The following is a 26,687-nucleotide window of genomic DNA, read 5'->3' on the forward strand; positions in this document are numbered from 1 at the left end:
CCCACTCAGAACTTTCGATCTTACCTAATGAAAAAGGCATTTTTATAGTGACATTTTAACAATCTATAAACATGTAAATTTGGTTATCGATTATATTGAGGACTAACAGGTCATTTAAGTGACCAATCACAGCACAAAACAGAAGGCTGTCACTTTTGGCTGGTTTTATGGATGAGTCGACTGAACACACACAGTGTGGAGCTGTCCATATATGTGGTGCTGAAATACAGCATTTATACTGAGCATTTGAGGGAGCTGTCCAGATATGTGGTGCTGAAATAGCATTTGTCATTCACTGTTAAAGGACAGTGTCTGGGTAGAATAATAATATAGAGCTTTCCTTTCTGCTTAAGTAAATGAGTGTTACGGGTTCAATATAACTATCAACAGAATTTGAAATTTTCTCTGCATTAAAAACCACATACAATAGAAATATATGGGGAGAGGCATTCAAAAGATTGCCTCTCCCCATGATTTTTTATGCTACTTTTGTTAATTCTCAAGTGTGAAATTGATCTGAAAATTTAGCTACGCTTTCAAAACATCGTAATCGGCAAACATTTGGGTGGTCTAGACCTTTGCTTTTCCTTTTCTTGGCAGAAACACATCACTTTCTACTTGAACAGAGGTCTCAGGTTTGCTAAAACGGATTTCAGGATTCTAGTGCGTGAGTGTCTCTGTCAGCTTTTGGATACAGGGCATCTTCTCAAGCTGACAGCTGTCTATAACACTGTTGCTCCACCTGCAAATTATCCAAACCAGCATAGACAGGCCATGTTTTTTAATAGGCTGCACAGTCATTCAGGGCAACAGGGCTATGCATTAACCCAACAAACCTGCCACACATTTAAGGAAGGCCCTCCGCTGAATACTTTATGTGCTGTATGCTGGGGATTTTTTAAGCATGCAAGGTCCAAGAAACAAAAAGAAAAAGAAATGAAAAAGCTGTGGACAGGGGAGGAAACTGATGCAAGGTGACAGACAGAAGGGACACAAGATATGATGCATAATGTATGGAATGTTCCAGTATTAGTGAGTGCTTACTCATGCCCATCTCTCACCTCAGTCTCCAGGAAACGACGTAAAGCTCTCTTTTTCTTAATGCTCTTTCTGCGGATGTAAACGGCCACACCGAGAGCTATGATGACCATCACGAAGAGAGCCCCTATTAACCCAGCCGCAATCAGAGGAGTCCTGGAAGACCACAAGAAAATAAGTTGTTTTATGATTTTTGTTTTTGTATTGTATTATATTTTAATGTATTATATTCTATTAGGTCATTATTTTTTTTTGTTTTATAAATACTATCCTTTATGTGATCAAATATAACACATTCATATAATATTTTTTTTTACTATTTTTTTGCAAATTAACCTTGACCAAAGTTGGATTTGTGTCCCTTACCTGTCCAACATGCCAACACAATCTTGCACTCGGGGTCCAGTACAACTGCAACACAGACAATCATATTGAGATGTAATCAACGTATTTGAGTTATATTGTTATATTAAACTCACAAAGACCAGGTACATTACAGTTATGGTAATAGAAATGACCATAAGTCAAACCCAAATTTCCATAATTTGGGTTTGACTTATGGTAATTTCTATTATGGAAATTTGGGTTTGACTTTATTTTTAGAAAATTTGGGTTTGACTTTATTTTTAGAAAAATTGGGTTTGACTTTATTTCGGAGTCAATTCGTTCATTTCGTTCGTTGAATGAACCAAATGACACAAAAAAAGATTTGTTCATTTTGATAAACGAGTTCGAACAGGAGAGTCACGAACGCGCATCACAGAACAGAGCAGGGCGAGCATTTGAGCTTATAAAACTTAAACTTTGTTATTTCTTTTTAAATGAGCGATTGTTTCGCTTGATAAGACCCTTATTCGTCGTCTGGAATCATTTAAAGCCCTTTCAGTTTGAAGTTTGCACTGAAACTCTCATTTGGACCTTGAACCGTTTGGTTCCAAATCCATTATATGGAGAAAAATCCTGGAATGTTTTCATCAAAAACCTTAATTTCTTTTCGACTGAAGAAAGAATGACATTATAATTAAACATGAAATTAAATATGCTAGACTTTTTGTCGTGAAGCATCGCAGACGCAACGTAAGTTGTCGCCCACTATGACACACTACGAGATGATACGATCGAATCCGTTGTCGTTTACGAATTCCCACGACACCCTACGTCAAACGGATCGTGCCAAAATCGGGCTAAAAACGTGTAAACTGAACCAGGCATTATAAGGCAAACATGCCGCACTAGTCAGTGTTACTTTTAAATGGACTATTACAAACTAAAACTCAATGTTTAATGTTTATTGTCAAAGTCTATTGAAAAATGTTGGCGCAGTGTTAGGTGGACACTTGATGTCCAATATAGAATCTGGGTCCTGCAGCAAAACCAGTTGCAGACCACTGATCTGTGGAGTCAGGAACCTGTTCTCTCTGCTCTCAAATCCCCCAGGCCAATGTGTCCAAGACTGAATGTGGTAAGCACGACAGCTTTACCCACATGGGCAATTAGGTTCGTGCTCTGGGCATATTGAGCTTGATGCAGTTAAAGGAAGGAAAGAAGCATACAAATAGATTCAAGTGCAAACAGTCTTACCCCTGGGTGCAGTTGGGATGGCAGGGATGGCACTCGTTGTTGGTCTCAGCATATTTGAAGATGAAGCTGTTTGCTCCCTGCAGACCATCAGGGCATTTCTCCACACAGTTGGGCCCGTCTTTCAGATGCAAGCATTTCACGCAGTGATCTGGACCCTGCAATGGGAGAAAAGAGAAAGGTAGAGACTGAAGCACTGTTTAAAAGATGGAAAGGAAATTTAATTTAAACAAACAAGCAGAGATGTGTAATATAACTTCAAGGATGTATCATTTTGTCTCTTCATACTCTTTCTAACACATTCAACCACAAAAAGGACATCTTATGAAGTTCCAAGGCCAACTGACACCGCATCGAAAGATGCAGCCAACAGACACTTTGTCGGATCAGTGTGGTGTGTGTTGGAGCTTGTTTTCACCGATTGAACTCACTAAAGAAGTGACGTGCTGTAAGCTGGTGACTTTCTGTGTTTTTCGGCATCTGTCGGTACAACACATTCTCATCCCAAGACGCTTTTGACCATACGTCAACATCCTACGATTTAGGGCACCTTTTAACGTCAGTTAGATGGCGCTATCCTAGGGCGTCATCAAACTGAAGCTTTACCTTTAGCGTCAGTTAGATTACGCGGGTAGGTTTAGGTCTGGGGTAGGGTTAGGATTAGATAGCGTCATCTAACTAACGTTAAAGGGTACCCTAAAACGTTGGATGTTGATGTATGGTCAGTTAGATGACGTCTTGGGATGAGAATGGGCTGGTCGATACATTGTGAATTGGCCTCTAAAGGACTTTCTGGTCCCTAATTATTTTATATGCAGTCTGAATCTGCAAAAAAGGTTCCCACATGGCTTTTAGACTCTTACCGGGCCATGGCAGGTCAGACTTTTCTCTCCGGCTTTTTCACACTGGCTGTCACACTCAACACAAACCGAGCCATTGGCATACTCTCGAACGTCCCTTGAACAGACAAACAACAATGTGTGCTGAGCCGTGCATTGGATACAGAATTTATTTACAATGTGTCGTGTACTTTTTTTACATAGCAACCAGCGGCTAGTGTGATTATGTCCAAATCTAGGTCAATTAACTTAACAGACAATCAAGTAAAGCCATACAAATCAATGAAAGTGGAAACAGCTTAAGGAGCTGTCAATGCTACTTTCATCTGTTTCTGTTGGTGATAGTTCAGTTGAGAGTATTAGAAAAGAACAAAGAAATCTTGTCGATTAAGACCTGAAAGAGGCATCTAAGATGTGAACAAATCAAACCTCCAGTACATGAGTGCTCAAAGTCTAAAACTGTAAGTTTTTATCCCACACTAAACATCATCCAGCCAATGGATGTGGTTTGTATTGATTTCTCTTCAAAATAAATGTATACAATACTGTAAAAATACTGTAAATTTAAAATATAAGCGCACACTAAAATACACTTGTAGGGTTAGATAATTTTACCCTCAATCTGTGAAATCATGAAGTGCTGAAAACTTAAATTGCCCCTATTTTGCGATTTTAAAGGCCTAATTTTGTTTCGGAAGTTTTTATTCTTTAAAGTAGACAACATTTCTTCCAAATTCCAAGTAAAAACATGAACATTTAGAGCATTTATTTGCAGAAAATAACAAAAAACAACGGCGTGTTTTCAGACCTTCATGCAAAGAAAACAAGTTTGTAATAATTCTTTTAACAACATGATGCTAATGTTTTAACGTCAGATGAGTCATATTGCTGTTGGGAGGCAAAAAAAAAAAAAATGAATAAATCAAGCAGGTCGGCTTTGTTTGACAGATTGTGAACTTTGTGTCCTTCCTCTTGATCGTTCCAGAGGTTTTCAATGGGGTTCAAGTGACAGGCCTGGAGTTTGGGCTGAGCACCTAGAGCAAAACAATCCTTCGAGTTGGGGAACACTGCTAGGGACGAAGGAAGCAAGTTTTGATCCAGGATGGCACTATACGTGGCTTGGGGTCAATACATAAATTAAATGTTTTCTTTGCATTACTCGAGGTCTGAAAATGGCATCTTTTTTGTTTGTTTATCTTGATCAGTAGTCATTTTATGCAAATACATGCTCTAAATGACAATATTTCTATTTGAACTTTGGAAGAAATTTTGTCGGTAGTTTATCAGAATAAAACAAAAATGTTCAAACAAATGCCTACAAAATAGAAACCAGAGAAATTGCTAATTTTGCAGTGGTCTCTTAAGAATTCAAGAATAGCTCTAGGAAAAAAAAAAAAAAATCTTGAATGAAACAAAAACAAAATCTAAGCATTGGACATTTTGCCTGTTCTTTTCAAAGCCTGTTTCCATGTCTCTATGTATTTTTTTTCCAGCCTGCCAGAAAAGCATGAGAGTCTGTCTATTCCTTTGATTTATAAATAGCATTAAAAGCATTTTTGATCCCTTGATCTTGATGGTCTGATCATGATAGTCATACTGGAGATATATCTTTGGAGCCAGCAGCCCATCTGAAAAAAAAATCTGCATTTGAAAACACACATATATATTAAGGCAACTTCAATCTAAAGTGGTTTAAGAAACAGAAGAGCAAGAAGACAGAAGTTTTAAAAAGAAAAGCTGTGTACATAAGCAAAGTGACACCATAAATGATTTGTTTGCGCACATACTCACCCATAATATAAGTTACAGGACTTGACACATGTCCTTCCTCGGCTGAAGTATTTGCATGAGAGACACTGTTCTGGGCCAGGACCCCAGCAACCTGACTCCGAACACAACGGATCACAAACCATCTGCTCTTTAGCTGAAAAAACACACACACACATTAAGGAAGAAAACACTGCAACTACATTATTCATTTGGAACTTGGATATTTCGATCCATATATATAATATTAATAATAAAATGTGCAATAATCTTAATTAAATTAAAATGCAATTGAAGGTACTGAAACAGACCATTTAAGTTTTCTCAATTTCAACACCTTTAGTTTCAATCTAACTGAATTCATTCCAATGGTGAATCTGACGCTAAACAAGTGATCGGTTGATGTGCGTTTTAACATTGCTAAGAAAATTCCCTCACAGGTGTGTCTCACAGGTGTCACTCATCGGAATCACGCCACCGTCCTCGCGCCACATGCAGTAAACATGATGAATGGCGACTGTAGAAAGCAAAAGACGAATCCCGGACATTTTGGGAGATATCGAAACACATTTTTGGGCCAGACTCATCACGGAGACTCAGTAGCCTAGACTTGTTGTTTAACTAGTGCGCTCTGTTATCGGTAGGCGTGGAAAGCAAGTGCATTCTGGGAGTTGTTGTCTTTCATCCATTCAGCCAAAAATACATTTTCTGGCTTTTCTCAGTCCACAAAGCTCCAAATTCATAAATAATTTCCCATTTCTTCTACAAAAATGACCCATTTTAAATACACATTCATCTCTCTAGAGGTGAAGTATCCCTTTAATGTGTTACCTGGGGATTGATGTTGATGATCTTTAAGTGGTTAAATATGTTTCAAATTCACCAGCCACATAAGACAGTTATCCTTGCTCCACAATTGGACTGGTAAAAAAAATTGTCCTTCATGGATAAACACATTGTATGTGTGTGTGTGTAGGTCTAAGCTGTTGGTCAGTTGTGTAGATTAGCTCACTTTGATCGATGGTGTGGAAAAGAGGCTAATGAATGAGCCGGCTAACAGAGCCATTGATCCCCTCACGCTACAAACTTATTAGCACACTAATTATATCCAGCTTGGCGGTGGGCACTGGAAATGGCTCATCTTCATTAGCCCTTTCTTGCACAAGTAACATCTTACTTCAATAGCCTATTTCCAGTTTTAGGCTTTTTTCAATGATAGACTGTGTAAAGAGTTGTCATTTATTGAACATCCATGGGTTTGTAAGATTAAAAAAAGCTATTTTGGGGGTTACAATAGTGAGATTAAAAGTTTTGAGAAGTCCCTTCCAAGACTGCATTTATTTGATTTTAAATACAATAAAAACAGCTATATTCTGAAATATTATTACAATTTAAAACAAAAGTTTAGGGTCCAATTCTCACTATTTGCTATCGCTTATTAGCATGCATATTACTAGGATATTGGTTATTTATTAGTACTTTAAAAACATATTAATGCCTCATTATGCATGATCATATTCTACAACCTTTAAGCTACCCAATACCTAAACTTAACAACTACCTTACTAATTATTAATAAGCAATAATTAGGCGTTTATTGAGGCAAAAGTCATAGTTAACAGTTAGTTAAGAGCAAGAATGAAACTAAATGTTTTTGTATGAATATATATTTTTGAAAACAGAAAACAGTTTCACTGCTTTTTTTTGGGGAAACCATGATATATTTGATATATTCTTTGATGAATATAAAATGTTACAAAAACATTTATTTAAAACAGAAATCTTTTTGGAACTTTATCAAGATCTTATACTGTCCTTTTTGATTAATATAATGCATCCTTGCTGAATAAAATCTTTCTGACTCCAAACTTTTAAATAGTGTATATTAATTATATTAACTATGATGTATTGGATAGGAGTCTCACATCTAAATCATTTGCATATGTTCGCTCACATAACATATGTTAACTCAATATCCAGCAGCTTGGCCTGAGAATAAATGTGGGATAAATGCTAGTGTGTGTATAAAATACGTTTTTCGCTTAAATCTTAATAATCAAGTATCTAACTTGAATCTTTTTGGAGCAAAAACACTTGGCTAAAATCACAAGTGGACAGGGAAAGAAAATATTAACACTGCATAATATTAACAAATATAATATTTCCTCACTGCTTGAACAGAACTGCAAGTGTATTCTCTTTTTACTTTATATCAATTACAAAATTCAATAAGACATCATAAGACGCAATTAAATCGGTTGTATTTTAGCAACTAAATCATAGAATCCGATCCTCAATTTTCAGTCTAATTAAAGTCTGTTTTTGAGATTCGCTGGAAATGGAAGCATTTCAAACAAATGCATCACTATTGCATGCCAAGATTGTTATTTCTGCTTCAAACATCTTATTTAAATCAGTTACTGAACAGATGGAGGTGTAGATGAGACACTCACTACACTCTCTGGTGTCCCTGTTGTTCTTGATCAGAGCTCTCTGGGTGCTGGTGCGGAACAGACCGGTCCAGTTCACTGTATTGTAGAAGCAGAGCTGGCTGTTGTTGGTCATGTAGACGTTACCGGCGCTGATCTCTCTCAAAGACTGGAACTGCAGTGAAGAGATCCAGCGCTGCTTCAGGAGCAGCAGAGAAATACCACTGAGAAGAAGACACAGACAGCTGCTTCACTCTTCTTCACATTAATGCGGGATATAATTGAAGACGTCTCTGATAAATGACAACTGTGCTACAGGAACTGAGTGCCACATCCAGAGGGAGTGAACCGTTTTCACTTGGATCTGATGTGAAACAAGGGGATTCTTAGAAGTAGTTAATGAGGACACTTCTGAATATATTACTAAAAGACATTTAGAGTATGAGCAAATCTGTGAAAAGATTCAGCCCAAAAATGAACAGGAAAAGTACACTTGGGACGGCGTCGACACATATTCGCCAACCCTCTGAAACTAAAAAGGCCTAATAGATTTAAACTAAACTAGTCCAGGAGTGAATTCTGGACATGTTTTTGAGAGTTGGGTGAAGAAAAAAGGCTTTACCCATGGGAGGCATCAATCCACCCATCAGCCACATAACTGTGACACAAAGCAGTCCTTTTATTTATTCAGCACTGGGATTCTAGGCACAGGACTTTATGTACTTGAAGTAACCCCATGTTAAAACCTTTAAAAAATATATGAAATATAAATCTCTAATGAGAGATGGTTGACTTAGTAGAATACATACATTTCTAACTCCCTTATTTAAAATAATCAGGATTAGCTAAGCTACTGTAAGAACAAAAACGCATATGTCCACAACTGTTGTGAATCAAGTGATGATGACTGAGCTTTTACCTATAAAGAGATCGCCCTCCGATGGTGGCAAGGTTCGAGAAAACGGCAAGATCTGTCATGTTTTCTGGCCAGGACTGGATGTTTAAGGAACCTACGAAAACAGAAAAGAAAAAAACAATTCAGCTTTTGCTCGTTCAAATTAGGCATTTAAAGGGATTGTTCACTTTGAAATTAATTTTTGGGCATGCAAGATGTAGGTGTCTTTGTTTCCGCAGCAGTTTCAATTTTGATATTTTTAGGTCAAACCGTTCTTGTCTGTCAGTCATATAATGGAGGTCTATGGTCACCACCTCAAAGAGCATGCACAGAGAAGTCCAAATTAAACATGATTTAATGACTCGTAAATGTAAAATGGCCTAAGAGACGAAACGAGTGGTTTGTGTGAGAAAACGAACAATATTTATATCGTTTTTACGACTTGTAACCACAGCCACAAAGCGCCCTCAGATCACTTGGATGTGGCTGTGGTTACAAGAGGTAAAACGATACAAAAACTGTTCGTTTTCTCACATAAACCGCTCGTTTCGTGTCTTAGGCCATCAATGTGTACTTACATTTACGAGACATTAAATCATGTTTAATTTGGACAGCTCTTTGAGGTGGTGACCATAGACCTCCATTATATGACTGACAGACAAGAACGGTTTGACCTAAAAATATCAAAATTGAAAATACTGTGGAAACAAAGACACCTACATCTTGGATGCCCTTGAGGTGAGCTAAAACATACGAAAAATTTATTTCAAAGAGAACTATCTCTACCCTGCATATGAAACAGATAAACAAGTTTGTTACTATGACAGTAGACATCGGCTGAGGATATTGCCGCAGGTCCAATGAGTACAATATTATTCCTGTCTGTCTGACAGTAAAATTACCCCATTATTTTGAAATGAAAGTATATTCGGGGAAATGATTGCGCTAATTAAAAGAACGGTTCCATTACCACTGCGCATCATTTCTTCAGACGCACATTGTTTAAATGATCATTTTGTTGTCGTATTGGGTGAAATGTGTCTAAACTGAGGGTACACCGTTGGTGTACAAGAGAGCAGTTTCTTGGTGCACGAGTTTCATTTGGAAAACGTTGCTTTGCAGCTTCACTCCATTAACTATTTGGCACAATCAGAAGAACAAGTTGAAAGTGACAAAGGGCTTTTAGCATGAGTCATAGTTCATTTCTTTGAGGCTTCATAAACACATAAATATTGCATACGCATAAGGATTTGTGACAGAGAATACTCCCTAACACAAAGGATAAAAAGTTAATGTATGAAGAAATAAAGAAAGTTAATGGTTTTACGCAAGGCTACACAGGTTTAATGGGTTGTGATGTGATGGATGGTGACTGTCGCTCACCTGTGATCTCTCTGACGGTGCGGAATACATTTAACCGATCAGGGTCCAGAGCTCTGATACCATGAAACATATCCCTGTTAAAAATAATACACAAACCCAACCAGAAAAAGGGTTAGGCTATATGTATGTGTACATATGTGCATCTGTGGCCTAAAAAAAATATTTTCATGATTTGTTATCACAACATTTTTTCTTTTGTCAAATCAACTTAGATAATTTATGTAGTTCAGATAACATAATATTTTGAGTTTCTGATGATTAAATCAATCTCCTTCATTGTATTAACTCACTTTTTCCAGTTCAATGAACTTAAAATTTGAAGGCAACCAGGTTACTTTTTTTAAGTTAAACCAACAATATTTTTTACAGTGTGGAAACATATGGAAAACAGTGAAAAACAAACCTCATTAATTATTCATGGCCCCAGTGCATGATGGGAAAACCAGTATCAGAAAAGTTGAGCAATTTTACTTAATTTTATAATGTTTATATTTACGCTTTCATTTCAACACGATTGAATTGAGTACTACTATAGAATTTACTTTTTTAAATTCTTGCTTGAACTAACTTTTTTCATGTTTATTACATTGTTTTTTTCTGTAGTATTTACTTCACCACAAAATCATATTTATCAGTGAATTTCACATCACAAACCGGCAAATTTTTGTTCAATTGAGATTTTTATGATGGCATTGTTCACTTTACCTTCAAAATGAGACCATATATTATATAGACATGATATTGCTAAAATGATCTGAATGTGTAATGTGAATGTTTATTTAATATTAAGTTGTAGGTTTTGTAAATGCATTTTTTAACATTTAAGTAAAAATCCCATTATTATTTATGTTTTGAAAAGAAAAGCCTTGCCAAGAAAAACTTTGCACTTTTAAAAAGCCTTTAAGTCTAAAAGTTAAGCCATAGATAGACTGGACTCACCCTTTGATGCCTGTGATGAGGAAGATGAGGTTGCCGTTGATCTTGGTGCAATTGACAAACTTCTCAATGTTGCTGGAATCTACAGTTTGAGCCGTTTGAAGACTGCCGGTACCTATACCATCACACACTGAACACCACAAATAACCCATTTTTAAATAACACAACTGGGAGCAATTACTCAAACCTTTGTTTACTACTTTGAAAAGTGAAAACTCATGACAAGTGTTCTTCTCTGCAGTGTGGTCTCATTAACTGAAATAAAAAAAGCTGAAAGAAAATAAAAGATAAAAATTGTATTAAAAAAATGAAAATATAACTAAAATAAAATAAATTAAAGCTAAATATTAAATACTAAAACTTAAAGTAATATTATAGCACCAAAATGTAAAAATAAAAGCTAATTAGATACTAAAAAAAGTCTAAATAATAATGAAAGAACACTGCCTCTATGCGCCTTTATGCAAACTCTGCAGAAAATCTGCAGCATATGTTTACCATATTCTTAATAACATGTTGACATACATTTCTCTGTTGTAAAATGAGTTTGGCTTTATCATAATTCACTGAAGATGGATAGAGAGAGATATTCAAACATCAACTTCTCTCTCATTGTGAGCTCAATTATGATTAAATGTGAGTCATATTGATATTGACCCAGTTTGTTGTCTGGGCCCATTGTCACTTTTTTCTTATTTTGTTGTCATCCACCATTAATCTTTTCTCTATTGAAAGAACAACACACTATTGTTACAATCATTATAAAATTGACCGTTATGTGTTTACTCTCTATATTTCTATATACTTATGCGTTTACTCCTTTTATATATAGTATATAGTGTAAATCTAAAACTAACAAGAGGCTGGTAACAAGTGCTGGTTTGGGTGATCGACTATAAGGTTGATCCTGATGGTTAAGAAGCCTGGTTGAGACACCATAAGACAAGCATCCCCATCCTGATGACCAGTATCCAAAGCAACACATGCTGGTACTTTCATTTCAAAGGCTGTATAAGAAGGGGGAGATGGAACCAGTGAAAGGAAACTAAATGGGAGAAAGCGGAATGATTAATTTGGCGGATGTGGGGAGTCCAGCTTTTCAGTTAAATAGCCAATTTCTTTTTGATCATGTTTGTTTACTCTCAAATGTGGATATGCATTTGCTACATGTAGATCAGCTTGAAAATTATACATCGACGCTCTGTCGGGTCAGTAAGATTAGGTTTATTTTTAAAACCAAATCAATACTCCTATTTCGCAATGATGCATTTAATTGATCAAGAGTGACAGATTTATATGACAAAATATTTCATTTCAAATAAATGCTGTTCTTATGAACTTTCTATTTATTAAAGAACCCTGAAAAATCTGTATCACTGTTTTCACAAAAAAAATAAAAAATAATAATAACAACAATATATATATATATATATATATATATATATATATTAACACTGATATTAGTAAGAAATGTTTTTAATTTCATATTTTAGGAACACTGGAATGATGATGCTGCAAATGCAGCCTTGCAATCACAGAAATAAATTAAATTTTAAAATAAAATAAAATTGATATCCATTATTTTGAATTTTCACCATGTTTTTAAGCAAATAAAAGTAGCATTGGTGATGTTTTTTTTTATTGATTTTTTTTAAAGAAAATAATCTCACTGACCCAAAGTTGTGGCTTTTTTTGTTATATTATTTGAGCTAAGGAAGCTAAATTTACTATAACCTGCAGAGAAAAAGGTTGCCTGGGGACATTTTTGCATCATCATGTTCATAATGTCAACATGAGAACAACCTTTATGAATAGCACTGACCTTTCGGACAGATGTCAGTGCACGGGATGCACATCTTGATGTGATTTTCCTCCACTTCCATCTTGTTGCTCGGACAGGCTCTGACACAAGAGCTGTGATCCACCACAAAATTATCTGAGTTCCAGACAGCAAAATATTAGAGCATAAAATAGACTGCTGTGCAGTGATCGTCTCAAAGATAATATCTCAAAATGGAAATGGAATCAGGCCAAATCACTTCATGCATATGAAGAGTACAGTAGTTACAATGGGAAAATTAGTAATGCCGTCCTCCAGGAAAGCTAACTTACGTGGGCATTTCTTGACACAGAAAGCTCCATAGGTGTATTTGGCGTTGGGATTGTGTTCGAGCTGGAAGGTTGTTGGATTGTAGACGAATGGCTGAGGACACTGCGTCACACAGGCCCCGCTGTCATTAAAGTTAGTACAAGCCTGAGATAAAAAAATAAAAATAAAAAAAACAATCCCGTACATATGTGTTAGATCGATAAAACAATAATGAAGAGAACAGATTCATTTTCAAACAAAGTGAGCAGGCACTTGTCATTGCCTTTATTACCCTTTGAAATAATGCAGAATCAGGTAAAAAATAAAACGTTGACATACATAGCAGTCTGTGTCTTTGGGTCCAAAACAGCCTCCTGCACATTCCCGGTGGCAGCAGTTACTGACGTACGGACCAAAACAGCGTCCATCACACTGCTCTGCACACACCGTCTTTGTCACTGTATGATTGTGAATATAGATAGAGGAAGATTGAGAATAAATAGTTTTCTATTTAAAAAAATAAATAAAAATCTATCTATCTATCTATCTATCTATCTATCTATCTATCTATCTATCTATCTATCTATCTATCTATCTATCTATCTATCTATCTATCTATCTATCTATCTATCTATCTATCTATCTATCTATCTATCTATCTATCTATCTATCTATCTATCTATCTATCATCTCAAAACAGTCAAATATCTACAATTCTCCTTGCTAATATACTGACCATTCAAATCATATACTTGCATTGAAAAGTGTCATACTTGAGAAAAGGCACACACACTATAAGATACATATAACCAGGCCGTGTTTGGGCCAAATCCTTCCCTTCTGGCAATCCTAGGTAAAATGTCGATTATCTTGATGGTACAGATTATTTTATTTTATTTTCCTCTGGTGTGATGTGTGTTAAGAGTGATTGAATCATTGAAAAAGCACGCCGGGGTTGCACCAATCTCAAATTGGAAAACATGCTGAATATGTACGATCTGAAATCCATTTGTGTGGGGGGAACCCTGAGGACAAACGCACATGAACCCTGTAGATTGTTGTGTGGAACAAACAGATACATAATCAGGAAACGAGCTGACGGAAGCATAACACAAACCTTATTAGTTTTTTTTCCAGTGAATTATCTATTCAATCATTATCATCGCTACAGTATTCTTGCCCGTTGTCCGTTTACTCTATGTTGGTTTACTCTAAAGTCCCATTTGACCACGAGATATTTTGATTTCCCCTTGTTCACAGTCTTGTTTGTGAATGGAAACTAGTGCTTGTGCTGTCTTGTTCACATCACAGCCCTCCACACACTATAGGCAGGGAAAAAAACTGTTTCCATTCAATTTTTTTTATTTTTATCATCATGTTTTTGGTCTAAAAATCTCATAAGATTTACAAAATATTTTACTTGGGGCCAGCCATTAGTTGTTTGGTTTATATTCATACAAATACACTCTTTCAGCGCAGTCTCATCCCAAGACGTCATATAACTGACGCCTTGGGACATCTTTTGACCATACGTCAACATCCGCCTTTTTAGGGTACCCTTAAACGTCGGTTAGATGACGTTATCGGATCCTAACCCTACCCCAGACCTAAACCTACCCCGTCACCTAACCGACGTTAAAGGTAAAGCATCAGTTGTATGACGCCCCGGTATCGTCATGTAACCGACGTTTAAGGGTACCCTAAAAAGGCGGATGTTGACGTATGGTCAAAAGATGTCCCAAGACGTCAGTTATATGACTTCTTGGGATGAGACTGTGTTAACTCTTTCTAACAGCTGAATTAGTTAAGTGAGGTAGTGTGCAAAACCAAAACAGACATAGTCAAATAACAAGTATGTCACTCTGTCTTATTAGACCTCCAACTCCATGACTTGAAATACTTTATGGCGTCTGCAGCAGTCTGAAATGTCTTGGGCTGTTAAAGTACATCAGTCTGACACAGTCTCTCTCTGTCACTCTTTTATTAAGCTAATTACCGCCCACACTATGAGCTGTATCACCAGCAGGTTCCAGACAGTAGAGATACCCTGATAACCCTTACCAGCTGATTATCACAGCTATCGGCCCAGAGGCTCAGACTGACAATAACAGACTTTTGCCTTTTATTAGAAATGCTGTCAGAAATGAAAATTCATAACTTCAGAACCACATTGAAAAACAAAGAAAAATAAATTACATATGACTATAGCCGCAAAATAATCAAATGGAAAAATCTGTCTGGGAACAACAGTCGATTAAGTAAATACGTAGCATTTAAAAGTGCGTCTTAATGCTCAAAATATTAATAATGATTTGATCAATCATTCCCAGAGGAATGTGTGAGGTCTCAAATTTTTGTTCTTTATACAGTTCATCTAACTTCAACATTACAATATCACTGTGTTTGTCACACAAATCTAGTATTGGCTTTTATAAATAAATAAATATATAAATATATATATATATATATATATATATATATATATATATATATATATATATATATATATAATGCACATGCAGTCATGTAGGCTTATTATGGCAATCGTTATGTTTACAGCTATGCTTACTTACTAATTGTCTATAAGGAACAATCAGGGATGAAGTAAAAATAAAAATAAATACAATCATGGGCTGTTAATTCTCTAGGGTCGACGAACGCACAAGTGTGTTCTAGTAGATTTGTTTGTTTTGAACAGCAGCAAAATCGACTTAATACTCATAATGCTCATAAAGAATACAAATAATCATTTATGGTCATACAGATGCATCATTTAAAATTGTAAAGGGTCTACTTCTCCTACTTAAAATTAAACATATACATGTTGCTGACATATTATTGTAGCCCAGTTTGTACTGAATAGTGTAATCAGACTTTAGCCATTTATAAGCAACTTAAAGGTGCTATAAGTAACTTTTCTTCTAAAATTAATCTTTTTTTTAATGCCTGTGTGTGACGGGGTTGTAATCACACATTACAATGATCCACTTGTCGGGTTTTGCTGTTATCTCTGAAGGCCAGTATTCCTACTTCTATGTGAAGTCTCCGGGTCAGATTTTTTTGCGAAATCCATCGGTTTTACTGTGACACTGAAATTGTTCAGTCTAGTTCACTAACAGTTTCCATTATCATATTATACATTCAATTATGTTGACATTCCTGATTCTGAAAGATACACGAATAGTAAGTGAAATGCCTTAAGCTAGATAACACCACATCGTTATCATATTATGAGCACGAAGCTGATGAAAGTATCCTATTATTGAAACGTTGCAGTAGGAGTTTACATGAGTTTCCAGCATGTTGTGTGATGCTTTCTCCAGAGTGTTGAAAGTCTCAGTGTGTTCGTGTACCATGAGCTAGCGCTCTTGTGTAAAAATTGGTTGCAATCTGAAACATCACCGATAGAGGTCCCTAAAAAATACATATAGCACCTTTAAAATAGCACAAATGTTAGGGCATATCAAGACTTCTTAAAACCCCAGAGAGTTCAATGGTCATTTCAATTCTTAAAAGTGCTAAATTGTCATTAAAGTGTGGAAGACACAATGCGGCTGTGGTATATTGAGGACATAGATAGGATGGATAAAAACTCACAGCTTTGGCACTGGTCTTCCTGGTGACCCCAGCAACGTCCATTACAAGATCTGTGACACCGTCTGCCTGTGGACATAACCCCAAATAATCACCCATGACCTTTTGTGTTCCAGATAAAACTAATCGGTCAGATATATCAACAAAGATCATTTATAAATAGTTAAGACACTAGATTTAAATTGTATTTGTCTGAACTTGTATTATACTGGAATTAAATGTATTCAATCATCGTTATTATTTTACTACTGACAGCTGAGGGGTTTTTTTCTGCACAAACTAGTTCCCTATTGTAGTTGTAATAGTTTTTGAATTGAGTTTGAAAGACCTGGATTAATATTCATGGAATACATTATTGGAAAATTACAATTACAATGTGTAAATGAAAGGGTAAAAACAGAAAGGGCACCTGCTCCATCTTCAGGGTTTTCATACTAATAACATTTTATTTTTTAAATAATAATAATAATAATAACAGCAATACTAAAAAAATAATAATACTTTATAATAAAAACAATTTGTTAGTCATAAACAGTCATGAATCTTATGTTTGATGATATGAACATTATTGTTTTAGAAAGTGTCAAATCTTCTCAGTGGTACTCACATGTGTTGCCACTGTTGTTGGACGGAACCACCAGAAGTTCAGAACGCGGGTTCTTGATGATGTCATGCCAGTGGATGGTGTCAGCGTGGCACAAGAACTTGTTCTGATCCACATACACGCCTCCATTCAGGATTTCTGGTAAACAATATTAGAATATTATGCTTATTATAATAAGAATATTAGCTGAAGGAGCTGAAAAAAAACTTGGATTATTACATTATTATTTGACTTCTTTTTGTGAAATATGATGCTTGAAAAGTGTTCTTATGCTATTTTATGTAAACAATTACATTTATAATTCCATTTTAAGTGTCACTTAACTAGTTTTGGGGTCTCACAGTAAGATAACCAAAAAATATTAAACAAACCACTGTTTACATGTGTCAACTAAAATTAAAAATCATTTTCTTTAATATAAATGAAAACCTAAATTAATCTTAAACTTTGCCTGAAATAAAGATGTTAACTGATTTTTTTTTATTATTATTATGTACTAAAATTACTAAAACTAAAATGAATAAAGCTAAATATAAGGATTGAACTATTGAAATATTGAATGACAAACACATATAACAAAATTACTTTGAAAATATAAAAAAGCTAATTCAAAATATTAATAACTAAAAGTACGTATATAGTTTATAAAATCAGCCTGTTCTCACGTAAATGCGTCTTTATAACACGCATCGTGTATTGTTGTGCAAGTTATATGCGAAAAAATTATTAAACAAACCACTGTTTACATGTGTCAACTACAATTAAAATCATTTTCTTTAATAGAAATGAAATAAAATATAAATATTAGATGAAAAACCTAAATTAATCTTAAACTTTGCCTGGAATATGCGAAAATGAGTTTTTACGTACATATGAGATGCAGTTTTTTGAGTGCATTTGATACGCAGTTCATATACGCACCCCACACCACTAATTCTACCCAAACGTATGATACACACGCACCCGACACCACTACTAAACCTACCCTAACCAACCAATGCATATCATGTGCACGTAAAAACTCACTTTATATAAATTACACGACAATACACATGCTATAAAGATGCATTTAGTGTGATCGGGTTGATAAAATAACACTGATACAAAGGAGCATATTTCCATCGTGCTGTACTCCATTCCTAAGCATTGATACTGTCTGTGTGTGTAATCTCAAAAGTTTCTGTTATCCTGGAAAGTTTCTATCAGGGTTCCCTGCACCATTTAACTGGCTGGAAAGGGTCACGCTGGTTGTGACGAGCATACGAGAATGCCATGCAGAGATAAGCGTCAGACAGTTCAATTTATCAGTCTCAATGCAATAATTAAGAAGAAAAAAAAAACAAAAACATTTGGCATCTCCTTTTGACGTCCTCTACCATAAATGCTTCAGCCTTTATCAAGATCAGCCATGACTGGTCCATGACTGTCTCTCTGGTTCCAGGCTCCCCTCTGACAGTGTGAAAAGGTGTAACAGACACCTTGCATGGTTGGATGATTGTATTGTACTGCGCTATACAAACACAATGAATGAGTCTGGATGAGTACCAAGTCTGATTTCTTTCCAAACGCAAACACACATAGTGGTTTTCTTTTTGGCTTGGGATCCTTTTTCAGCAGTCTAAGTTAATGTTTTTGTTTCTGTTTATTTGCTTTGTTTTTGCTCATTTTATGGTCTGCCATGCAATTGAATAAAAAAAAAAATAACAATGCTGAAATCTATTTATTATTAATATTTTAGGTTATATACTACAGTATATGACTATATAAAAACAGTATGACAAAATAGTCTGAAAACCTAGTCGAAAAGTTCCTGGATGGCCTATTACTTCCACTCAGATTCTGAAGTGTGCAATCGATGGACACTTTACTATCCCATGAGGCCTCGTGAGAGGATTCATGAATGGCAGTGAAGTGATGCAATTGGCACTGGTATATAGGTCACGTGACAATAACAACATGGCGGATAGAGTACGTCCATGCTACACATACATACTATAAAAAACATACTTTTTTAACAGTCGAAAAGTAAATTCAAATGTAGTTCCTACTCAGACAGAGCGCGATTTCAGACGCATCATGTTCTGCGGTAGGGGGCGCTATTAGGCATCTTCTGAAAGAGTACATCTCCGGATCAAAACACAGGCGAAGGGGAAGCAAAAACAAGCAATAAAAGCATTGCTTATGCACATGTAAAACAATGCGATCCTCCATATTGCATGTTCATATAAAAAAACTGGCAGGGAAAGAGTAAATAGACTGAAAATAAAAATGCTGAACACAAGCTTAACTTAGAAAGTCTCCTCTTTGACAACAAAAACTAAATTAAAAATGCATCACTTGTGTCTCTAGTGGAGTGCAGAAGGAAACATCTTAAAGATACATTATATATAAAACCTACAAATGGACTGAGATAGGGTTAGGGTTAATCTTATAAGCTTGCTTTTAACTCTTGCTTAAGGGATAGGTATTTTTCTCTCATTATTTTGTCTCTGTGCAGCTAATATGAATTACACATCAGATTAGAAAGATGTTGGTTATTGCTTTATTCCTCTGATAAAACAAACATAAAATAATCTAATAGATTTACAGTGAAAGAGGGACTCAAGATATGTAATACAGTCATTACTAATTATGCTAATTCCAACATGGGGTGAACACACACCGTTAGTGACGAGTTTTGCACTTACATTTTCTTCAAAAATTAATAAAAAATAAATACTATATTCTTTTTTCTTATTAAATTCTGGAGAATTACAGTTAGGATGTACTAATTTACTCACTTTTGTGTTATTAACTGACCCAAGTGTTTATGTTCAGAGTGTAAGCTTAGATTTTTTTTTTTTTTTTGTATTACACATGATTATGCTAATAATCCCCCCCCCACACACACACACACCTTTCCAGTTAATGTAACAGATACTATCCTTCTTAGCCTAAAAGAGCACAAATTTGTCACTACATAAAACTCTAAAAGAAATCCCCGTGTTTTCCATTAGTTTCTTTGACAGCAGTGGAGAGATTGTTTTGCATGACAAATGTGAGTGTATCTGAGAGCGCAGACTGTGTGGAGGAGGGCCTCCTCATGGATATCCGTAATTGTGTTGAAGCGTTCTGATTAAATTTCAGCCATCTTAAATGTTATTGCTTCACAGTGAATCAGTGTGACAAATGTGATGCATTGTCCTGATAACTGAAATAATATGCAAGAAAAAATAAATAAAATAACGACTGTTAAAACTTTCTAAAAGATTGCTTTGCTTTGTTTTTGTTGTCCTTTTGAATGACAGCTCAGGATCTCCCAGAGTTATAAACTGCAAATGGCCAAATAAATCATAGGCCATAAATCAAAAGATATGACATGTGGAGTTCATAATGAAAAATCTAACTATGTAAAAATGAGCATATTTATAGACTGTATATCAAAACTATGTTTCAGATAGTATTAAATACTACTGTTAAAAAGATCAGGGTCAGTAAGATTTTTATATTTTATATTTTTTACATTTTAAAATGTCAATTATTTCTGATGGCAAAGCTGAATGTTCAGCATCATTACTCCAGGCTTTAGCTTCACTTAAAAAAGTAGTTCACTTGCTGATAACAAAAAAATTGCTGATAATTTACTCACCCCCATGTCATCCAAGATATCCACGCCTTTCATTCTTTGAAAAGAAATTAAGGTTTTTGATGAAAACATTCCAGGATTTTCTCCATATAATGGACTTCATTGGGAACCAAACGGTTCAAGGTCCAAATGAGAGTTTCAGTGCTTCTTCAAAGGGCTTTAAACGACACCAGACGATGAATAAGGGTCTTATCTAGGACCCTTCGAGTCATGACTCGGAAAAAGATTTGTTCATTTTGATGAACGAGTTCGAACAGGAGAGTCATGAATGCTCATTAGAACAGAGTAAGGTGAGCATTTGTGCTTATAAATCTTAAACTTTTGCATTTATCTTTGAAATGACTGATGGTTTCACAAGATAAGACCTTTATTCATCATCTGGTGTCGTTTAAAGCCCTTTGAAGCAGCACTGAAACTCTCATTTGGACCTTGAACCATTTGGTTCCCATTGAAGTCCATTATATGGAGAAAAAATCCTGGAATGTTTATCAAAAACCTTAATTTCTTTTCAACTCAAGAAAGAATGACATAGACAAATAGTCTAGAAGTCTAGAAATAGTCTATAACAGTTTCTGGTCTCATTGACTTCCATAGTAGGAAAAAAAATATGGAAGTCAATGAGACCAGAAACTGTCTGGTTACTGATATTCTTCTAAATATCAAAAAATCGGCTGAATACATTTAAAAACGGTAAAACCCAACTGTTCAACTCTGGGGGAGTGGTAAAATGAGCCTATTTCCAAAAAAAAGTGGAGTATCCCTTTAAAACCATTCGACCCGATGCTGAAAAAGCGGCTATTGAGAATCACAGCTTTAGAGGGTTTGACTGACTTGCCAATATCATCGAGTCACTTTGCAACTCCTTATTACATTTCCCTAACATCCACAGAGCCTGAAATGGTTGCTGAAGAAAACACGGCCCTATTAAAATGAGAGATGTGCGGAGTCACACTATTTATATAAAATAAATGCTAATGAAATTTCCAGTTCCATCTCGCTGTCGCTTAGTGCCACTTCCACTAATATCCTCTTCAGACTAGCATCATGATCCACGGTCCTCCATCGCCCCAGCCCTCCACACGTCCACATTCACGAAGCGTCTCATTATTCAGCCTCACAGGGAGGGGAGTTTGGCTCGTGGAGATAGCGGAGCGTCCCAGAAATCACACCCAACAGCAGGGTCTCAGGAGGGCAGGCTGGGAGGGTTGGTGGAGCGCTGATACTGAAAGACCAAAGCTCACCTATTTCTCACCTATTCCTTTCACGTTTGGTGAAAGCTAGATTTTTCTCAGCCTGCAGGTACCTTTCAAATCCGGTCCACAGACAAAGATCAACTGGAATACTAACATGCGGGACATGAGGTGGCTTGATTTATCCAGTACACTACAAAGAGTTTGATAGAATGAATGCCATCTCGATTACGGAGACCCCGAAGACTTCAAAGCAAACTGACTTACACTTACAATGCAGGCATTTAGTCTCACAGTATCCAATGAGTCATTTCTCAATGTCAAACCACTAACACACAAACCCCTTTGGTAAAACAAACTGGCAACCTCTTGGAATATGCAATTAGCTCTTGTCACAGAAGATTACATTACATTAGGAAGCACTGCAGTATGCAAATATTTTCCTCTCTGAATTAATACACAACTGCAATGGGTTGCTGCATTATTGCATGTAATCTTAGGCCACAAATAGGGTTTTGTTTAGACCAGTCATAGTTTTCACTACTAAGTAATTTCAAATCTAGTGTAGAGTCACAACAATCTTTTTATTTATTATTTTCTGAATGAAATTTATACTTTTATTTGGCAAGGATGCATTAAATCCTGGAAAAAAATTATCATTGATAATAATAAATGTTTCTCGAGCAGAAAACTGAAGTAAGTGAAATACAGATTATACACACACTGCTTGTGGCTTTCTATTTTACTTAAAGGGTAACTAAACCCCTGGCCAGAGCCTGACTCCACCCACTCTCAGAAAAAAAGGTACAAAAGCCGTCACTGGGGCTGTACCTTTTCAAAAGGTAACCTTTTGTCCATTTTAGGTGCTAATAAGTATTTTTAGGTGCTAATAAGTACATTTTAGGTGCTAATATGTATTTTTTAATTGCTAATATGTACATTTTAGTTGCTAATATGTACATTTTAAGTGTTAATATGTACATTTTAGGTGTTAATATGTACATTTCAGGAGCTAATATGTCCATTTTAGGTCCTAATGTACATTTTAGGTGTTCATATGTACATTTTAAGCGTTAATATGTACATTTTAGGTGCTAATATGTATGTTTTAGGTTCAAATATGTAAATTTTAAGTGTTAATGTGTACATTTCAGGAGCTAATATGTCCATTTTAGGTCCTAATATGTATATTTTACGTGCTAAAATGTACATTTGAAGTGTTAATGTGTACATTTCAGGAGCTAATATGTACATTTTAGGTCCTAATATGTACATTTTAGGTGCTAAAATGTACATTTGAAGTGTTGTTGTGTACATTTCAGGAGCTAATATGTCAGTTTTAGGTGCTAATATGTAAATTTTAGGTGCTAATGTGTACCACTAAGGTACCAATATGCAGCCTTTGGGTACAAAAGTGAACCTTTTGAAAAGGTACAGCCCCAGTGACAGCTTTTGTACCTTTTTTTTCTGAGAGTGCACTGGCTAAATAGATGCTAAAACACTCTATCCTGATCGTTTTCAATACCCACAATTCCAATGCCTGACTCCCTACAGTGGTTTTGACGACACAAGATGGTTTTTATATTGCCAAGGGAGCTGAAACCTGCGTACGTCACGAAGTGCGGAACATCCAATAGGAAAATTCAACTGCAGTAGCCACCGTTCAACCTGAAAAGGGCAGCACTAAGACGCTTTTACACCATATATTGCAGAAATAGAACACTTTATACACAAATGTCAAAAAAGTTACTCGAATCAATGACTGGTATTAATAAAGATCCATTCTTACAGATCATTAACTAAAAAAAGTTGGTTAAGTGTTTAGTTACTCTTTAAGGGTCTCAAATGTGAACAAATATGAACCCTTGAACAGGGTTCACTGCAAAATCCCCATTTTTAAATTAACACTGAGAGTGTGAATTATATAAACTCTGAGCAGAGTGTTAAATGAACACAGAAGCAGTGTTAAAGTCAATGAGATAATTAAGTGAATAATTGAGTGATGATTAAGCATGAAGACAATTAAAAACAAGCAGAATCACTGAAGGAGAAAAGCGTAATTTTAAGTCACCATTATGGTGATCGGTGTTCACTTTAGGGTATGTTTACACGGAAACGCTTCTGAAGAGAAAACGCAAAAGTGGCGTTGCATCATCACTTTTTATTCTGCATTTAGACGAGCGTTTTGAGTGGGAATTCCGCGTGCAAATGATGACGCAAAAGTGTGTGAAATTCAATGTAGTATGCACTCCAGGCGGCTAGGAGTGCATACTACAACAACACCAAGTCCACGACTCCACGCGCCTGCGTACAACCTTCACTGTCAAGCAGACTTTTGCGTTTTTACTGTTTACACGGGAACGCGGCGGTGGAGCGTTTTTAAGATTTCCACTCTGGAGGGTGGTTTCACTTTTTTGCGTTTTTAAGTCTCAAAAACGCCGTCGCCGTGTAAACAAAAGGCACATTCAATAAAATATTTTTACGTTTTCGCCCGCGAGCGTTCTCGTCTAAACAGGGCCTTAGTTGGGCTCTTGACCCTTAAATCGTTAACTTTATATTTTGTTTGGCTGCTGTACATGAGTTATAACAGCCAGATATAAGGTGACAGCATCAGGCGTCTTCAATAATACTCAATTAATCACTTAATTATCTCATTAACTTTAACACTGCTTCAGTGTTCATTTAACACTCTGCTCAGAGTTTATATAAGTCACACTCTTCCTGTTAATTGAACACTGGGGATTTGGTTTTGACAACATTGTAGTACACGAAATCACAAAGAAACAAGTTTTCCACTTTTAGTAGCCTACATCATTGTCGTGTAAACAAACAACCCCTGAAAAAAAATGACAATTTCTCACGATTACATCTTCCCTTGACAAACACACTCAACTGCTGATGCCAAAAAGGCTTAATAATAACAGATTTTTTCATAAACTTTACCAATTATGTTTGACATTAAATGCTCTGACTGCACCCCACAGGGACGATGAGTTAAATAGTTAATGGTGGAACTTTGCATTGATTATAACAGGAACAAGGAAGGTCGCTGAGAGAAGGAACACCCACAATGCAATTTGCCACCAGAATTTAGTGAGGAGATCTCTTTATATCCCCACAGCAGGAAGTCCTCGGAGAGCTGTTTTAATCACATTCAGCTGCAATGAACAGGCTTTGTTTTTTTTTTTGGAGATTCAGAGGCAAACCAATTATTAGTCACAAAGAGCTCTTCCTGTCCCCACTTTGTTCTTGACTGATGGTTGGAAAAACAGAATTTGCAGACATAATTTCATATTCAAGAAGTAATGCTATTACAATAAGCTTTGGAAATAAAATCTATAACTATCATTCTTAAGGGTAAGAGGTGACAGCTTTAAAAAGCTAATCTGCATTTGCACCTTATTTTGGATTGGCAAAGTATAGCTACGGCAAGACACCAGCTGAGGAACGAAATGAAGGCTGGTTTTTGTCCTTTAAAAGAAAACAATATGCTGTAGCAAAAGCAATTAGCTGGGTTTCATCAGTTTAACGCATTTATTGCATCCATGCTGTTCGAATATAGTCTGGCCCCAAATTGAATAAAGCTACAATGCAGAACACAAAAAAAAAAAAATGCATGGCTGACACCATAGCACATCCACCTTATAGAGAATACATAAACACACACACACACACACACAGAAATGAAAGGGCTAAACTGTCGTACTTAATACACATGCATTGCTATTCTGCATTACTAACTATTACACACACACACACAAAAAATGTTGTAAATATAGATATTTTAAATAAATGACAGTTTAAAAATACACTTCCACTTCTAAATGCACTTCCAAATACAAATCCACTTTGTATATAAGGTGATATAAGGTGATATAACTGCTAAGACTGATAGCTCAAGCACAAATGAATGAATGTACTTTGACCAAATGTGATTGTCAAAGTTAGATTTTATAATGTCTTAATTTGAATCCAAAATCAAAGCCATTGAAAATAACTAATGTAATGTTGCACCCCCTATTGGCCAGTCGGCGCCATAACCCTGCCAATGTCTCCCTATATCTGGCCAAGTTTCATGTCACTAGGCCTTACGGTTTACATAATAACAATCATTTCATAATATCTCAATATAATGCACTTCAGTGGGAACCAAAAGGTTTAAGGTCCAAAAGACACTTTCAGTACAAACTGCAAACTGTTCAAAGGGATTTAAACGATTCCAGACGATTAATAAGGGTCTTATCAAGCAAAACGATCGCTCATTTAAAAAAAAAAAAATAACAAAGTTTAAGTTTTATGAGCTCAAATGCTTGCCTTGTAGTAGTATTCGAACTCCAGTAGTATTCGAACTCGTTCATCAAAATAAACAAATCTTTTTCCAAGTCAATTTGTTCGTTGAATGAACCAAATGACTCGGAAAAAGATTTGTTCATTTTGATGAACGAGTTCGAACAGGTGAGTCACACAGAACAGAGCAAGACAAGCATTTGATCTTATAAAATTTAAACTTTGTTATTTATTTATTAAACGAGTGATTGTTTCTCTTGATAAGACCCTTATTCATCGTCTGGAATCGTTTAAAGCCCTTTGAACAGTTTGCAGTTAGTACTGAAAGTGTCTTTCGGACCTTGAACCGTTTGGTTACCAGTAAAGTGCATTATACTGTATGGAGAAAAATGCTGGAGTGTTTTCATCAAAAACCTTCATTTCTTTTCGACTG

At 35.8% G+C, this 26,687-nt stretch overlaps 1 protein-coding gene across 3 annotated transcripts in view; it reads right to left on the reverse strand.

The window, feature by feature from the left end:
* Positions 1-26,687, reverse strand: part of erbb4a (erb-b2 receptor tyrosine kinase 4a) — a 170,568-nt gene that overhangs the window by 33,089 nt on the left and 110,792 nt on the right. For all 3 annotated transcript variants that reach the window (XM_039648382.2, XM_089132536.1, XM_089132537.1), the window contains exons 4-17: positions 17,156-17,290; positions 16,552-16,617; positions 13,294-13,412; positions 12,978-13,119; positions 12,688-12,801; positions 10,869-10,995; positions 9,930-10,003; positions 8,571-8,661; positions 7,676-7,875; positions 5,247-5,379; positions 3,480-3,573; positions 2,620-2,774; positions 1,405-1,449; positions 1,062-1,194 (exon numbers count right to left, since the gene is read on the reverse strand). In XM_039648382.2, the coding sequence (XP_039504316.2) occupies positions 1,062-1,194; positions 1,405-1,449; positions 2,620-2,774; positions 3,480-3,573; positions 5,247-5,379; positions 7,676-7,875; positions 8,571-8,661; positions 9,930-10,003; positions 10,869-10,995; positions 12,688-12,801; positions 12,978-13,119; positions 13,294-13,412; positions 16,552-16,617; positions 17,156-17,290 (1,628 nt within the window). The remainder of the gene's footprint in view (positions 1-1,061; positions 1,195-1,404; positions 1,450-2,619; positions 2,775-3,479; positions 3,574-5,246; positions 5,380-7,675; positions 7,876-8,570; positions 8,662-9,929; positions 10,004-10,868; positions 10,996-12,687; positions 12,802-12,977; positions 13,120-13,293; positions 13,413-16,551; positions 16,618-17,155; positions 17,291-26,687) is intronic.

The sequence above is a fragment of the Pimephales promelas genome, chromosome 6, assembly GCF_988280905.1.
Source record: "Pimephales promelas chromosome 6, fPimPro1.hap1.1, whole genome shotgun sequence".
NCBI lineage: Eukaryota > Metazoa > Chordata > Actinopteri > Cypriniformes > Leuciscidae > Pimephales > Pimephales promelas.